The sequence below is a fragment of the Choloepus didactylus genome, chromosome 16, assembly GCF_015220235.1.
Source record: "Choloepus didactylus isolate mChoDid1 chromosome 16, mChoDid1.pri, whole genome shotgun sequence".
NCBI classification, from domain to species: domain Eukaryota; kingdom Metazoa; phylum Chordata; class Mammalia; order Pilosa; family Megalonychidae; genus Choloepus; species Choloepus didactylus.
In genome coordinates this window covers 56909758-56926731 of record NC_051322.1, presented here as the reverse complement: position 1 = coordinate 56926731, position 16974 = coordinate 56909758, and the positions used below count along the sequence as shown (strand labels likewise).

The window sequence follows — 16974 nt, the reverse complement described above, 5'->3', positions numbered from 1 at the left end:
CAATCCCCGAAAGCCCTAAAAATACAAGAGAAAAAATACGCTGGAAGCTGGGGTATCTGTGTGTGCAGGGGAATCTAAGCAGACAATATAACTGATCTCTGAATTATGACTTATCCCTCTTTTGATGTATTAAAAGTCATTTGTTGTAGCTTATGAGGGGTGACAATGGGAGTGGGAAAGCCATAAGGACCACACTCCACTTTGTCTAGTTTATGGATGGATGAGTAGAAAAATAGGGGAAGGAAACAAACAGACAAAGGTACCCAGTGTTCTTTTTTACTTCAATTGCTCTTTTTCACTCTAATTATTATTCTTGTTATTTTTGTGTGTGTGCTAATGAAGGTGTCAGGGATTGATTTAGGTGATGAATGTACAACTATGTAATGGTACTGTAAACAATCGAAAGTACGATTTGTTTTGTATGACTGCGTGGTATGTGAATATATCTCAATAAAATGAAGATAAAAAAAGTCATTTGTTTAGGCCATAAGGGAGGGAAATTATACAAATTAGGATGTGACAAGCAATTAACAGAGCCACAATACCAAACTTTTGGGAATAAGTTGCAAAATTCTACCTCTATTTTTATATAAAGAGGATCATAACTATTATTTGCACAAACCTAGTGATTCTAGAAACTCATCTTTCTTTACAATGCAGGGAAAGTACCACAACACTGGGTTTCCAACTAAAAGCTTGTTATCTTTCTACTACTAGGGTTTGAAAAGGCAAAGGCAGACAAGACAGGAGAAGGAAACTGCCAATGTTTCCAGGCCATGTGAATACACCGGCTCTCTCCAGACCTCACAGAAGCTGGAACAGACCGAAAGGGCGAGCAGGCTTCAGCCTTGAGGTACCCTGGCATCGGTGTCCATGGGAGTGACAGAAACCCAGTCGACACACCCCACTGCTCTGGCTGGACAAACAGGATGAGCTTCTAGTCTAAATTCCCCTATAATGACAGAGCTTACCCAGTGCCGTTTAGTTCATTTTTATAGTGATCATTCTCTTTCAGTCGACATCGTTTCTTCAAAGCAAATAACCGTTTCCATTCACCTGGTGGGAGGGAGGTGGGAGGAGGAGAGGCCCCTCTGAGGCCTGGGTTTGGACCCTCAGAACTCTCCAGGCGCTCAATAAATGTGACACACCTGGAGCATGTTCCTTAACCTTGCAGAGCACAAGCTGTCCCACCTGTGAAATTAAGCTAACCTCTGTTTATCTCACAGGTTTGGTGTGAAGATCAAATGAGGAATATCTGGGAAAGCACTTAGTAAACTACAAAGCACTAAACAATCAATTGTAAGGAATTATAATTAATGCCCTCCAATTGTTTGGGAGCTCAGCAGAATCCCAAAGACCTGAAAAAAAAATAAAACACCTGAGACTTCTTTGGGTCCAGGAAATTTGGGCATGACTCAAAGATCTTAGGTTTGCTTCCCAAAAAATCATCCTGTCTAAAGAAACAGCCCGAAGCGAGGGCGGGGCCCAAAGGCATTTACAAGGCACTTGCTTCTAAAGGCTCTTTACGTATTAACTCAAGTAATCCTCACCACAATTTGATGAGGGAGGTGCTATTGTTATAACCATTTTACAGAGGAGGAAACTGGGGCACAAGGAAGCTACATAACTTCTTCAAGGTCACAGTGATTGGCAGAGCCACAGATGCAAACCAGGGCAGTCTGGTTCCAGCAAGACTCCCAACAAAATACAATAAACTGCATTATCAAGATACTCACCGCTAGCTCACTCCTCCCAACTTCCCAGCTTGCGCAAGGCCACAGGCACTTGCTCACTGATCCAGCTGCACTGGCAGTGAAGGGTGGCTTCCTCAAAGTCTCTTTTCCACCTCCAGCCTCTCTGAACTTTCACCTTGCCTGCATGCTTCTCACCTACACTGAGAAAGGAGAGGCTGACTTCCTGGCACCAGCCCAGCTGGCATTCCTGAGCCTTCTCAGGGCTGACACACTCCCTCACCTGCTCACTCCCTTCTACATTTTCAACCTCATCTCTTTGTTGCTCCCTCCACCTGCTCCTGCCTAGAAACAGTGCTCCGTTTTCATTGTTTCCTTCTCAGCTCCAAATGACCCCAAACTTCTCTCCAGCTGCACTTCCACTACCTGCCCAGATGTTCAAAGGAAACTAATTTTTCCTCCAAAACCTGCTTCTTTTACCAACCCTTCAACAGGGTTGAAAACCTCAGTCACCTTTACAATCGATCACCCCCCAGATGACCCATTGCCCACTTCTCTCTTCTGCAGCATTTCCCACTGTTCCCTTCCTGCTGAGCCCTGGCCACCACTTGCTCAGCCTCCATCACCTCCCACAGCTGCCAGTTGAAGCTTCCTAAAGTTTTCCAATCCCAGAAACCTACAACCTGCCCATCCCACCGCTTGTGAGACAAGCTCCAGACACTCACCTTGGCTCTGCTGAGCACTCCTCTCAACATCCCACATCTACCCATTCTCTCAACTCCCACCATCCTGCCCTCTGCCCCACTCTAATTGGGACCTGCTGCCTTTGCACTGGCTCCTGCTGGTCTGCCCCCTGCCCCTGCCTTACACCCTGTTAAATCTTCAAGGCCACTCTCAAACCACCCACTCTCCCGTGGAGCCTGTCCTGATCCACCCAAACACACAGGCTCTGCCTCCCAAGCCCATGTAACAGGTTCTGCTCCATGCAGGCACAACCCCATCAACATCTCTGGTGTCCAGGCACTGGCTAGGTGTGTCCCTTCATCACACTTCATCTTCAGAACAGATCTGTGAGGTGGGTGCTGGCACACTGCATTTTACAGGTGAGGAAGATGAACCCATCTGAAGCTGCACCTAGAAGGCAGGGCCAGGTTCCAGCCCGGCCTGGATGGCTGGTTAGCGTAGCTCTCCCCATGCTGCACTTTAGTGGGGTGGCATGACTTTATTAACACAGAAGATGTGCCTTAATATTCCTCCTGGGCTGCCAGAACAGCACGTGCTGACGCAAAGACCCAGGGCACACCCAGGGTGCTGGCAGAGTTCACGTGCATCCCTGTGCTTCCTTGTAAACAAAGCACTGATTTCCAAAATTAATTCATGTGGCTAAAAACTAAATTTACTATGATACAAGAAATCCTCTGGTGCTAATATGAAAGCATATTCACTAAAATTCATTTGGGGAAGAAAGTATGCCCAAGACTGAAATAAAACCCAACAACATTTGAGTCTGCCATAGCCAAAATGTGCATCTAAACAAAAAGTGAGCTCTTTGCCATGTAAGAAGCAAGGCCAGCAGCAGGGGCTGCAGAGAACACACTCTCAGGTCTCACTCTCAAGTTAAACAGAGAAGAATGGCTATCAGTTCAAATCAGATCAAAGACCATGGATCTAAGTGTCACATGACACAGTCAGTCTTTAACAATTTGTCTTTGTTAAAGCCCCATTTAAGTACCTGTGGGTTCAAGTCCAAATAGTGATAATAATCTTTCAGAGTGCATCTCGTGGTCATTTACCAATCTTACAGAGCAATTCATAACCACAAGAATTATTTAAACATCTTTAAATCTTGCCAATTCTTAAAATGTTAAAAATAAATGATTACAGATACTCTTTTCTTTCTTCCTTTATTCAAACAACACAGACATATATGAAATAAGACTGAAGTTCCTCCCAACTCACTTCTCTGCCCCACCTTGCCCCTTTCCTCAGAAATACCCAGTGCACCTGCTTTTGGTTTCAGTGCGCCCCCAAACCAGAGAGCGGTCCTGGAGAGGAAAGCCAGGTACAAGTCCATCCTCACAGCTACAACCAGCAAGTCAACCAGGTGCTCTGTGTCTACAGGCTCAGGTGGCGGGATCTGGTTCTGTCCCTTACGCCCCTATGATGGCTTGGAGCTCTGTACCCCAGAAACCATGTTCTTAGTCCATTCCTGTGGCTGTGAACTCATTGTAAACAGGACTTTCTGATGAGGTCACTTCAGTTAAGGAGTGGCCCAACTGAATCAGGATGGGTCTTAATCCTATTACTGGAGTCCTTTATAAGCAGAGTGCAATTCAGACACACAGAGAGAAAGCCACAGGAAGAAGCCGAAGTCAACAGAACCCAGAGAACCCAGAAGAGTCCACCATGTTCACTGCCACGTGACAGAAAAACCAAGGACCAAGGGTCACCAGCAGCCAGTCCCAGAACACCAGTCTTCTGGGAGAAAGAGCCTCCTCAATGACACTTGATTCTGAACTTCTAGCCTCAAAACCATGAGCCAATTCCTGTTGTTTAAGCCAACCCACTGCAAGCTATTTGTTTTAGCAGCCAGGAAATTAAAAAAATTTCCACAAGCTCCTATGTGGGCCCACCAAAAGAGGGACTGATAAGCTTTTTCTTAGCAGACTAAATATTAAATCACAGGCTTGCAGGCTGTAGGTCTCTGTTGCAAATACTCAACTCTGCTCCTGCCTGGTATAGCTTGAAAACAGCCACAGAGAACAGGTAGATGAGTGGGCCTGGGCATGTCCCAATTAAACTTTATTCACAAACAGGCTCCTGCTCTGGGGCGAAGCACAATTTAGGTTTACAAAAGTCATGAAGCTGTGAATGCGCTGGGGAGAGGTTGAAAGAATAGTTTCTTGCTTTTGTCTCGACTCTCAAGTAAGATCATAAAATCTTAAAGGGCAAAGCCCAGGTATTATACTTTCTTTGAAATTTTCTATAGAGAATTTACTGACTGAGAAACCATCAAAACACAAGAGTTGAAGGAGTTCGAATGGATTATTTAAGAAATGAGAACTGCTTTAGCCCAGAATTTAGTAGTTATAAGGCTAGAGGGTGTCTATTTTTAAAAGTTAGGTCATGTAGGTATTTCACAACATGCTCTGGAGTTTAATTATTGGGTATATGACTGTATAGGAAAGCTACATTCAGTACAAACAACACACTAGTTCAGGAAAGGTTAAAAACTATCTCTTTTGCTCTATGTTAGCAACTATAGCAATCTCTAAATCAGACTCTGTAAGAAAGCACATGTTATCATATGGAGAAGCTCTGAACATCAGCAAAAGGATGATATACCCCAGGCTGCCTTTAGTAAATCCTGCTGAAGCATGAACTCAAATGCTCAAATGCTTCCTGAAATCAACAACACTGAGTTGATTTCTCATTGCCTCATTTATTTCTGACACTCAATGTAGTAGCACTGCAGTATTTACAGGTAAGGAAATCACGGCTTAGAGGTGACATTCTGAGGTCACATGGTTCATAAATGACAGAACCAATAATAAGAATCAAGATTTTGAAGACTAAATTAAGTAGTTTCTACACCATCTCCCTTGTCCACCCCTACCCCGGCCCCAGCTACTGCACCATTCAAACTCCAGCCCAGTGTGTATACTGATGTATCCCCTGAATTTGAGAATGGCTCAGAGACTAGCTGTCCCATCCACTATGAGCCTACACAAGGGGCCCTTTTTCTATGCAAATTTGTCACTTGTAGAAACAACTACCATTGACCTTTTTTAATGTACATCTAGGCTCAGTACCACCGGCAGTCCTCAAGCCCAGGCTTGCATGCTGCCGTTCCACCACAGGTGGGGCGCAGGACTGGGGTCGCCTTCCTTCTCCTGCAGGTGTGCTGCATGAGTAAATCAGCTAATGGTGGAACCTGGAGACACACCCAGCTCCAACTCCAGGGAGAGGGAGAGGGCGAGGAGGCTGTTGAGAGCCCCAGGCAGCAAGCAGAGAGGCCAGCCTGGCTAGTAAAAGGGGGTGGCACAGGGAATCATGCCCAGAGAGTGAGCTGCCTGCCATTTCTTCTGGAGTCAGGCAGGCAGGCCAACAAATATGGAAGGACATTTGAGGTGGAGACCAGGGTGGTCTGACTTCTAGTTGATGGAAATCTCTGCACCTGTTTCACAGCCAACCTGGTATGAACATATTAATATAACAAAGGGCAATCCACCTGTGCTCCAGGCCTGTGTGTACTTGAGTGTTTACAATGGACTCAGCTAGGCCACATCTTCATTCCACAGATAACCCCTCCAGCTTGCAGTTTCTTTGAGTGAATAGCCCAAGGTCATTTAGGAGCTCCAGGGCCCACAAGTTTGAAAAATAACCCAGAAGCCAGAAGACTAAAACAAAACCATAAGAGTGGGTGTCAGTTTACACTGGCCACAGTTTTTTTCCCTGGGGAATATTCACACAGCGTGGCAACAGAACTCATGGGTCAGGCCAGCAGGCCAATTCCAACCCTGATTTGTTATTGGCTATTGGAGAAGTCACAATGGAGCCAGGAACATGCCCTAAATGAAATGCCTTCTTGGCCAAGTGGAACATGCGCTGAAACCCATTCAACTTCACTTGCTAACCATGAATAATCTGGTAGTTTGGCTGGCAAACTGACGTCCTTCACAGAGCTGTGGGTGACAGGATGGCTTGAGATTAGATTAGAGATGCCCTAATCGTGCTTCAACAGCAGGTAATGCAACATTCTTAAACTACCTTTTGGGGAAGAGAGGATGGGGAAGGGTTACCCAGAAAACAGAGATCACATTGTCTTCAGGACCAGAGGGATTCTTTGTTCTGGGTAATACGACAAACACTGAAGGAACACAAAGACCTATTCTGCAAGCCCTTTTCTCTCTGCCCACTTGCTAAAATAAAAAGTCTCATTTTCCCTTGATTACTTTACTTTTTTATGTTCGTAAAAGATCCGAGCAAAGCATCAAGGGCTGGGAGAGAGTAGGAAAGGTCAGACAGCTGTTCTTCAACTCACCCAGGCTAAAAGATGAACCCATTCCCAACCTCCTCAGGAAAAGTTATTTTAAGGGCTGGATTCCTACCCAGGCCTCACTATGTTCAAAGTTCCTCAAGAAAAAGCTATTAAAATTATAGTGAGGAGAGATATACACTATTTCTCAAAACTGCACACATTATTTGGATGACCACAAGGTTTAAAAAACCATGCAGTCTGGTAAGATTATTTCACCATCTGTAAAAATTTAAGAAAACAAAAATTCCCCCCAAATGAATCTCAGTCTTTTGGGAGGACAGTCTGCAATTCCGTGACAGAACCTTAATATAAGGGCTCATATTGAAATCAGGTGAGCTGCTAAAAGCAGCTACTCCTCCCCCACCTGCTCTTCTCCAAGGCTCCCACCCACCTTTTCAGGTGTACAGGAACCCTCTGCAGCAAGGAGGGAGTTAACTTTTAAAATAACATTAGGAGTACTTCTGGCTAAGATTTGCTAACCTTGAAAAGCCTTGCAAGCATTTTGTAAGAGACTCATGACTAACTTCTGACCTATCCCAAATGCCCTAGGAAAGGCCCTCAGCTGCCAGCAGTCTGGGCTACCATCTTGAGATAACAGGATTTCAGTGATAAGTTAAAGCTTCTTAATAAAGTGAAACCTATCTACCATGTCCTTATCTAAAACTCATTTAATAACTCCAATAACTCTATGAGGCATCATTTATGTTCAGAAGAAACTGAGGCTGAGTCATCTGCCCCAAATCACAGAGCTAGTGAGTGAGTAGTCCACCCACTGTCCTCATTCCAGACTGTCTTCCTGAAAGCTGCCTTCCTCTGCCTCTCATCCTAGCCAGGTGCCCCTGGGTTCATCTACAACCAGAGGTATGTTCTTCCACAAACTACTGCTGGGGATCCCACAAAGAAGAGCGGCCACCCCTCTACTCCCAGCTCTGGGACCTTTATGGGGTCATCATCATCTATCCCCTTCTGAGAACTACCCAATAGAAGTTTAAGGAAAGGTTTTCTAGCCTGGGAAAACGACTTCTCTGCCTTTCCCTCAGATTCATGGGCCCTCTCATTATTGACACTCCTGTGTGAGGGGCTTAGGAGGCAGGAGATCCCCCAGAGGCTCTTTTCATCCTGATGGGGTGTAATCAGCACATCTTTACAGTTCCCCCATCCCCCAGTTTTAAAAACTGCAGACACAAACAGCAGCCAGGCACTCATGTCCAAGGCTGTCACTATTCAAGGAAAAGCCGGCCCAGGAAGTCAGGACACCCAAATTCCAGGCCACAACCTGTCACTATATCCGGGACATGGGAAATTCAATTATCCTTCTGTGGCCCTCAGTTTCCTGAGATGTAAAAAGCAGTAGACCAAGCAGCCTGCACTCTTTGGAGGACCAAATTGACTTATGTAAAGTACTCAGGACTGTTCCAACTTGGCGCTTGACCAACTATTTTTTTCCTTTGCCTCCCCTCCCACCTCCATCTTCAGGCTAGGAGAGGGGGAATAAAGTGGTCGGATCTTCTAAAAAATGTAAATAGTTTGTGTGCATGTGTTATAATTTAAAAAGAAAGGAACAAAAAGGCAGGATAATAAATCCACCCACTTTCCTTCCCTCTGATCCCAAATCCAACACTCAGAAATTAGGTGACCACAGCTGAAATGAAGCAGGCCACACAAGCAGTCCCCGAGTTACCACCCTCTCGCGGACCACGGGGAGGAGAGCGCGGCCGGAGACTGAAACCGGAGAGGTGGGGACCTCCGGGGACCCAGAGCGGTAGACCAACTTCCCGGGTCCCGCCGGACCCGTGCCACCTATAGGGACCGGGGCACTGACCGCTGCTCCGCCAGGGAACAGCCCCCGTCTTCCCCGACTCAGGCCCCGCCACGTCCCCACACAGCCCACCCGAAGCACCGCAGCCGCTCACCTGCGCCGGACAGAGAAGGAGCAGAAGGAGGCCGGGGGCCGAGCCGCGAGCCCTCATGCTGCCGCTGCGGGGCTGCGGCGGTCGCTGGGAGGGTGCGGCTGGCGGGCTCCGCTGCCGCCTCACTTCCCGGGCTCAGTTTTTAGGACCCAACGCGAGCGGATAGAGGGAGCTACAGCGGGCGGCGGTGAGCTGCGCGCGCAACTCAGGAAGGAAGACAGCACCATCGGCTCTTCCCCCTTCCGGGCGGTGCCACTGCAGGAACAACCTGGACCGACTAGGGACGGAGGCTGGCGGGGCGGAGCCTGGCGGACCCGGACCGTGCTCCGTCCGTAAAGTGCTTTCTCCCGGGACTCGGCTTTATCGTTCTCGCGTGGGGGTCGTCGCCTGGGACTGGGGACTCCCAGAGCTGGACCCATGAACCCTTGGAGTTGTGCCAACAGCATGTGGTTTCTGTGCTTTAACTCATTTCCCCCCTCTTGTCTCTCCTGGATTGGAGAGGGTGGGCGCGAAGGTTTTTTAGCAAATGGGAGTATTTGGAAACTTGTTCTATTAAGACCCCACCCCTCTGCGGATATGCGTTTATTTCGGCCCAAATAAACACTCTGAGTAATTTCTCCACCCAAACCCAGTCATCCAAAGGAATCTGTGCCTGGACACCATCCAGCAAAGGTCGGGGCGGAGACGCGCGGTGGCCTGATGGTGCGACTATCCCAGAGCGCGAGGGGCGGAGCGCGGCGGCGGCGCTGCCCTCCACCCACTCCACCTCGGTCTGAAGGCAAAGCCGTGGGCCACGTTCGGAGAAAGCTCTAGAAGCGCACCATCTGCTGGCGGAGCAGGGGACCTCTCTCACCCGGGAGAATTTGCCCCGGAGTTGGGGACCATAGAGTCCATTTTTAAGTTCTAGGTGAAGTCAGGTAACACGAAGATTAAAGGAGAGGTGTCTTCGTTTTTGAGTTTGCACTTATTAGTATTATTTTGCCTTGCACTTATTTTTATAGTGCATTTCTGGTAACCTTTTCCCTCAGATTTCGACTATTCGAACCATTCAAAATCATCAGTCATTTCTATTTTAAAGTTATGGATCTCTTCTCCAAACAGTGGAAGCCAGTTAAGAATGAAAAGACTACAGCTCCACCTGTAAAAATCCACCAAACCCAGTCCTAAGTAGAACTTTGATGCAGGTGACAATTGTGATAGTTCCCATCCCTACCCTACAGACGGTCCGTTTCAGTTATTCTCTGGCATCCTCACCTCCCCAGCCCTGAGGAGTCCACCTAGCTGTCTCGCGGTGAAACCACTGGGATTCCCTCTGGACCTGCAGCCCTAGCTCTTCCATGACTATCTCCTGGTGCCTCGTGGCCCTCACCCAAATGTGTGCTTGGTGGTTCTCGATGGTGATAAGTAGCATGCTCTAATGCAGTGGTTTTCAAAGTGTAGTTACTGGACTAACAGTATTAGCGTCTCCTGGGACCTCCAGTCCATAATAGTCTTGTGCTTTAACAAGCTCAAGATACACACTCAAGTTTGAGAACCACTACTATAATGAAGTGCCTGGATCCTGGTTGGTTACTTATTCTTCCAATTTAAGCAAAGTCCTTATTGAAAAAATATGTTTACTCACTAATTGTCTCAAACACCATATGAGACATCTTTGGAAGGGGCAGAACTTTTGATGTCCCACAAACTATGTCCACCCTTCTCCAAGGCAGTAACAAAAAAAAAAATCTTTTAGCCTTAATGTTTTCTGGTTTTTAGTTTTTCCTAAACCATTGTGCATATGCAGAAACTTGGCAAGTGCATAAATGGGTACAGATAAGAATTTTAAAAATCATTAAAATTTATAATTTCCCCCATGTCACATTGTGTTGTATTTTCTTCTTCTATGAAAATTGTTTTAACAGGTTGGGATCCTAAGAAAGACATTTTTTTTTGTTTTTTTAAAGAGTAGTCAGTATCATTATAAACACCATTCAACATTGATCTCAGAATAATACAGGACATCTTTATAAATGTGCAGAAACATCCTCCAGAAAATTTCTATGCATTGGAAAACATGTGAGTATAATATAGGACTTTCTAAACATACTGTACACCATTATGAATCTTGTGTTTCTTTTTTAAATTTTGCATTTAGCAGTATACTTTTCTACCTCATTACTTTAATAGATGTATAGGATTTTATTATGTATATACTATATAACACTTAGGAAATTAGACCCACTTAAGGTAGTCTCACAGAAATATCTAAGTCAATGAACTAGTTGATCATACTGTCCTCCTTAAAACATATTCTTTTTTAAGCACCACTCTCCTGGGTTTTCTCCTACTTCAGTGGCTAAGCATCTCATCTTCTAGACAAGGGATATGATTCAAGCAGTATATTTGTGTTAATAAAATTTCATTAGAACCATATAACTTTGTGTGTCGGTTTGGATGTATTATGTCCCCCCCAAGAAAGCCATATTCTTTAATGCAATCTTGTGGGGGCAGATGTATTAGCGTTGATTAGGTTGGAACCTACTGATTGAGTGTTTTCATGGAGATGTGACTCAATCAACTGTGGTGAAACCTTTCATTGGGTTATTTCGATGGAGATGTTGCCCCATCCATTCAGGGTGGGTCTTTATTGGCTCACTGGAGTACTTTAAAAAGAGCCACAGAGGCCCAGACAGAGCTGCACCTTAGGGAGACATTTTGAAGACAGTCATTGATGGCAGACTTTTGCTCCAGATAAGCTAAGAGAGAACAAACGCCCCAAGAGCAACATATTGAAGAACGCACAGGAACTGAGAGAGGAGCTGGAATTCAACCTGGGATCAGCAGATGCCAGTCATGTGCCTTCCCAGCTTACAGAGGTTTTCTTGGATGCCACTGGTTTCCCTCGATGAAGGTATCCTATTGTTGATACCTTATCTTGGATGCTTAATGGCCTTAAGACTGTAACTTTGTAACCAAATAAAACCCCTTTATAAAAGCCAATGCATTTCTGGTATTTTGCATAACAGCAGCATTAGCAAACCGGAACACTTTGATTTCTTGTAAAATAAAGAAACTTTTTTTTTCCTTGCTGCTGAATTGCATATTCTGGGTACTGATTAAAGTGGGCAAATGTGGTGGTTTGAAGCCATTATATACTTCAGAAAAGGCCATGTTCTTTAATCCATTCCTGTGGCTGTAGACCTATTGTGGGTGGGACCTGTTAGGTTATTTCAATTGAGATGTGTCCTACCTCATTCAGGGTGGGTCTTGATCTCTTGCTGGAGTCCTTTATAAGAGGATAAAACACATGCAGAAGCTAAGAGATGAAACCAAGAGAGCTCAGAGAAGCCTCAGAGAAGCTGAGTGACAAGGACACACCCATAGAAGCTAAGAGAGAAACTCACACTAAACAGAAACTCTTTATTCATTGTGCTGGTTTGGATAGATTATGTTCCCCCAAAAGCCATATTCTTTAATGCAATCTTGCGGGGGCAGATCTATTAATCTTTATGATTAGGGTGTGGCCTCTTGATTGTTTCCATGGAGATGTGACTGACCCAACTATGGGTTACACCTTTGATTAAATTATTTCCATGGAGGTGCTACCCCACCCATTCAGTTGTGAGTCTTAAATAAATCACTGGAGAGCTATAAGAGCTTGGAAAGAAGGAGCTCAGTGTGCAGCTAAGAGGGACATGTTGGAGAGAAGCTAAGAGCTGACACTTGGAGACTCTTGGAGATGCACATAGAAGAACATTTGGAGATGTTAAGCTAAGAGATGAAGCCCAGAGTTTGCCCTGGGATATGCTAAAACAGGACCCCAGGGCGCTTAGAGAGAAACACCCTAGAAGAAAGAACCAAGAACACACAGGAGCTGAGAGAGGAGCTGGAACACAACCCGGGAGCAAAGGAACAGCAAACACCAGCCACGTGCCTTCCCAGCTAACAGAGGTTTGCCGGACATCATGGGCCATTCTTCAGTGAAGGTATACTTGTGTTGATGCTTTAATTTGGACATTTTCAAATAAATTTGTAAATTTGTAACCAAATAAACCCCTTTTATAAAAGCCAATCCATTTCTGGTATTTTGCATGGTGGTAGCATTAGCAAACCAGAACACCCTTTAAGCATAAAATTCCATATATTAAACATAAAATTCCATACATAAGCTGAATTTTAATGACATCATTTAAAATAAGCTTACAGTTACAACTCATGACTTTAGGGACAATGGTTATGAATGAGTCAGAAATAGGTCATTGTTGGTCAGACTTAGGGTAAAATGTTAGTCACCCTAATAAGCATACTTGAGTTAGTGATTAATCCAGTCATGGGTTTCAGTGTAACATCCACTCAGAGGTGGCAATAATTTGCAGCTTGACAATCAGTGTTTCAAGCTGACCTTCCCTTCTCTGGAAGACTTTAGTCACTTGTCACAGTTCTGTTTGCTCCCGGGTGATTTTTGCTGTACTCTTCCCTATAATCTGGAGTTCTGCTCCTGTAAACTGATGTGGGGACAAGAACAGCATTTCCCTCATTGAAGATCAGAGGGTTAAATCTTAGAAAGGGAGGGAAGAAGAAACAAAAGAACCAAAGATAGGGGAAGTGATTCTTTTCATTGACTGAGAAAAAATTGACAATGCATCTAAGAATTAAAGATCTTTAATAACTTCCTTCAATTGTTAAAACATGACTTTTTTAAATTATCTTGCTTAAAATGCTGGCAGAAATAAGAGTAGGGACACCAGGAAAAAATTCTAAGACTTTCCAGACCCACTAATGCATAAATTATTTACCTGAGAACCAAGTATAATCAGAGCCTAGAGAAAATATATCTGTTTGCATTTCTGGTTTACCTCATTGTGTTGAGTATGTCAAACAGAGTAAAGAGGTGGACTGGGGACTCAGGGAGAGGAGTATGAAGTTAATTATTCTAATTTTTGCCTACAGAGTATATAACTTTTTTTGTTGTTTTTTGTTTTTGTTTTTGGTGTTTTTTCCTCCATATTTTATAGCACAAGTAAGTACAAAGGCATGAACTGATGTGGGACCATGGTATGAAAAATCAGAATATGGCATTGCTCTACTCACAGCTGGGCAATAACGTGGCTCTCCTGGATTGATTTTTAGCCTCTTTTCATAGTAAGATAAGATTCACAAACTAAAACCAATGAACCAGCAGAGACAAATGTATTTTTTCTCATCTTACCATGAAGATAATAAAATGTTTACTCCCAGGCCCATCCACCTTGCTCCACACATATCCTGCATTTCTGTTGATTATACAAAGTCCCTTCTTTGATGGTGACAAAGTAGAGGCAATGAATTTCGATAGTTGCCAGTGATGCCTATAAAATGTTAGAACTGGCTTCATAACTAAAATTCTATCCAAATACAGCTAGAGTCATTTCAAGAAAACAATTTATTTTAATTTAATATTACTCTAGGTCCAGACCAGTCATCGATCCACATCCTCCCTGTCATGGGGCCAGAGCTCTTTGACAACTGAACAAGCTCACCAAGGGCAAAACTGTGGCGCAAAATAAGTCTCTGCCATTGTGTTAGGCTTGCATTTCTTCTGTGGCTCTTCTCCAACTCTCCTCTTTTGAAACGTTTCATCACTTGATTTGCATTGTGCATTTCATCTCATCTCTTTTGCTGACTTCCCTTCTCCTTCCAAGTTTCTTCTTCAGTGTATCATCTCTTTTTCTTTCACCAGCATCTTCCTGGGGGACTCATCACCCTATGGCTTTGACCATTATCTCCAAACAGATGGCTCCCAAAGTCAATGACAGCCTGGATCTAAACATGAAGCTGTTATTTCCAACTACCTCCTAGACAACATCTATTTTTAATATTTCACAGATTCTTCAAACTGAATGTGTCCAAGATCTCTATCTCCCTCCAAATGCTTTTCTTACCTATTTCCTAACATAGTCATTGGCATCATCCACTATGTAAGTCTTGTGTTCAGAAAAGACTTACCAGAGCAGGTCTGAGACTGCTCTCCTTAGAAAGGCCCACCTATCTCGGAATTTGGCTGGCAAACAGCTCCCAGCACTGATATAAAATTTGCCCTAAATGATATGAGTTGCTTGCTGTGCCTAAACTGTTTTGATAGTCAACTATGTTGACTATCTGTTTTCCTTCTGGAAATCTGGAGTTTTGGTAGCTAGTCGGCAGAGAGTGTCTATGTGAGCAGCTTCCAATAGAATCCTTGGGCACTGAGTCGCTAATGAGCTTCCCAGGTAGACAACAATTTGCATGTATTGTCACAAGTCATTGCTGGAGAAATTAAGTGCATCCTGTGCACATACAATAGGAGAGGACTCTTGAAAGCTTGAACTCAGTTTCCTCTACCTTCACGCCTTTTCCTTTAACTGATTTTTGCTTTGCATCCTTCTGCTGTCTTCTTAGCCACGAATACAACTGTATGATGAGTCCTATTAGTCCTCTTAGTGAATCACCAAACCTGGGGGGGTGGTCTGGGGCCCCCTGATGTTCCTTAAAACAGTCCTTAACTCTCTCTTCTTTAATTTCTATATTCAATTAGTCATCAATTATTACTACATATTAAAAAATATATATGTCCTATATTCTCATTCTCCATCTTCATTGCCCTGATGCTGTAACTGTGACTCCATCTGGACACCACTGTCCCCCTCCCCACAAAAAGCAAAACTGTAACATCAGGTTGTTGTAAGCAGTGAGTGAGAAAATGCATATACATTATATGAGATTACATATGTAAAGTGCCTTGCCCATTAAAATCCCTTAACAAATGTTAGTTCCCGTTTTGATTATTATTAATAATCTACAGATTTCTTACCTGGTCACTCCCAGTGAAGTTGGGCCAGTTCCAGCACCAAAACCACTTTGTTGTGAAATTAGCTTCTCACCCCTATAGTCTGCAGGCCCACCTCAAAATGCAGGCATCTCCCCCTGTTCCAGGTAGCCTGGCATTCAGGGGTGCTCCTTTCCCCTGTGTGATTTAGTGCCAAGACACAGCTTTCCTGTGGTTGCGGAGGTGGACAAAGCAGGAGAGGAAGCCAGAAAGGCCATGGATGGCTTCTTCAGATTCCTGATATTACCACTGCAAAGTATTTGTTTCCTAAATAAGACATTCTGCAAAACCATCAGTTATTTTGTAAGAGAAAAGCTACTGCAAGGACCAGGCACATCACAGACAATAAAAATAGAGCCAGGCACATCATAAATAATAAAAATATTCTATTTTCAGTGTCTTTGTGACTATCCCAGGAATTTTGTCTGAATGAAAAACCTTTTACGATCATCCCAAAAATTCTCCATAGTAGAAATAATGAAATCATAGGTCCATTAGTAAAACAGAACTTAAAGACCTATTCAGGACCGAAACTATCAATATGGTTATCAGTAGGGCTGATATATTCACTCTAAAATTCCATGCTATTAAAAATCATATAGAAATAACTTTTAATTTAAAAAAACAAACAGAAAAAAGCAGCAGAGACAAACTGAGTAGAATATTAACTTTATTTTGATCATAACATGGAATATGTCATCAAACAAATGGATATGACGAAAAACTTTTGTAGTTCAATTAAGCATATGATTTGCATAGGAATTACTAGTTTTAAGTCTTAGGTTGCTGAACTAACTGAACTGTGAATTAGATTGTAACATAAAATAAGAATAATCTACCTCTGTGCAAATTAAAATGCAACTTAAACTTTAAACCACAGATCTTTTGTTCAGTCTTTGTGGGTGATTAATATAATCATCTTCCCTGCTATCAGAAATATCCTAATCTTATCTATATCAAATGTGATCCTTCTAAGCTAGACACCTCTTACCTACAGCTTTAACAATTAAATATTGTTAAAGCTACTGGATTCATTTTTATGGCCCTAATATTGTTCAAGAACATTATCCACTTAAAATGATCTAAGGAATAGACCAAGGACCACATGTTTTAATGGCAAGCATTAAGTTTGTGATTCATCCCATTTTATCTTTTGGAACTTTATCACTACCTATAATAGTGTTTTTATTTATGTCAGTGATGACCAACCAATTCTGGTATAAGGGCTACCCAAGAAAAAAATATAAAGCATTTAAAGGCCACGGTATTCTCCTCTTCATAATGAATATACCTTTAGGAAATTTCCACGGTGGAGGGGAAGGTGTATCTGTACAACTTTTTTGAATAAAAGAATGTCAGTGAGTAAATTGGCACTGCTTTTTGGCTACCAACATGTTTATATCTGAGTGTTTTAGCCACACAGATGGATCTTTCTAATTTTTTATCCCAAAATTAGATTTCAGGCTTTTTGCATAACTAGTTGGGCTGTTGGCACCTCTCAGGGAG

General features: G+C 43.5%; 1 protein-coding gene across 2 annotated transcripts in view; it reads right to left on the bottom strand.

Annotated features, from left to right (window-relative positions):
• Positions 1–8831, bottom strand: part of NPC1 (NPC intracellular cholesterol transporter 1) — a 51325-nt gene extending 42494 nt beyond the window's left edge. Inside the window, exon 1 of one of the 2 annotated variants that reach the window (XR_005212157.1) lies at positions 8646–8702. Coding sequence is in view for 1 of the 2 variants with exons in the window: in XM_037805549.1 (XP_037661477.1) it covers positions 8646–8702 (57 nt within the window). In the remaining variant the exon portion in view is untranslated. Of the gene's footprint in view, positions 1–8645 lie in introns of both variants that reach the window. The other variant, XM_037805549.1, reaches the window with a different exon arrangement.
• Between the last annotated feature and the right edge of the window lie 8143 nt (positions 8832–16974).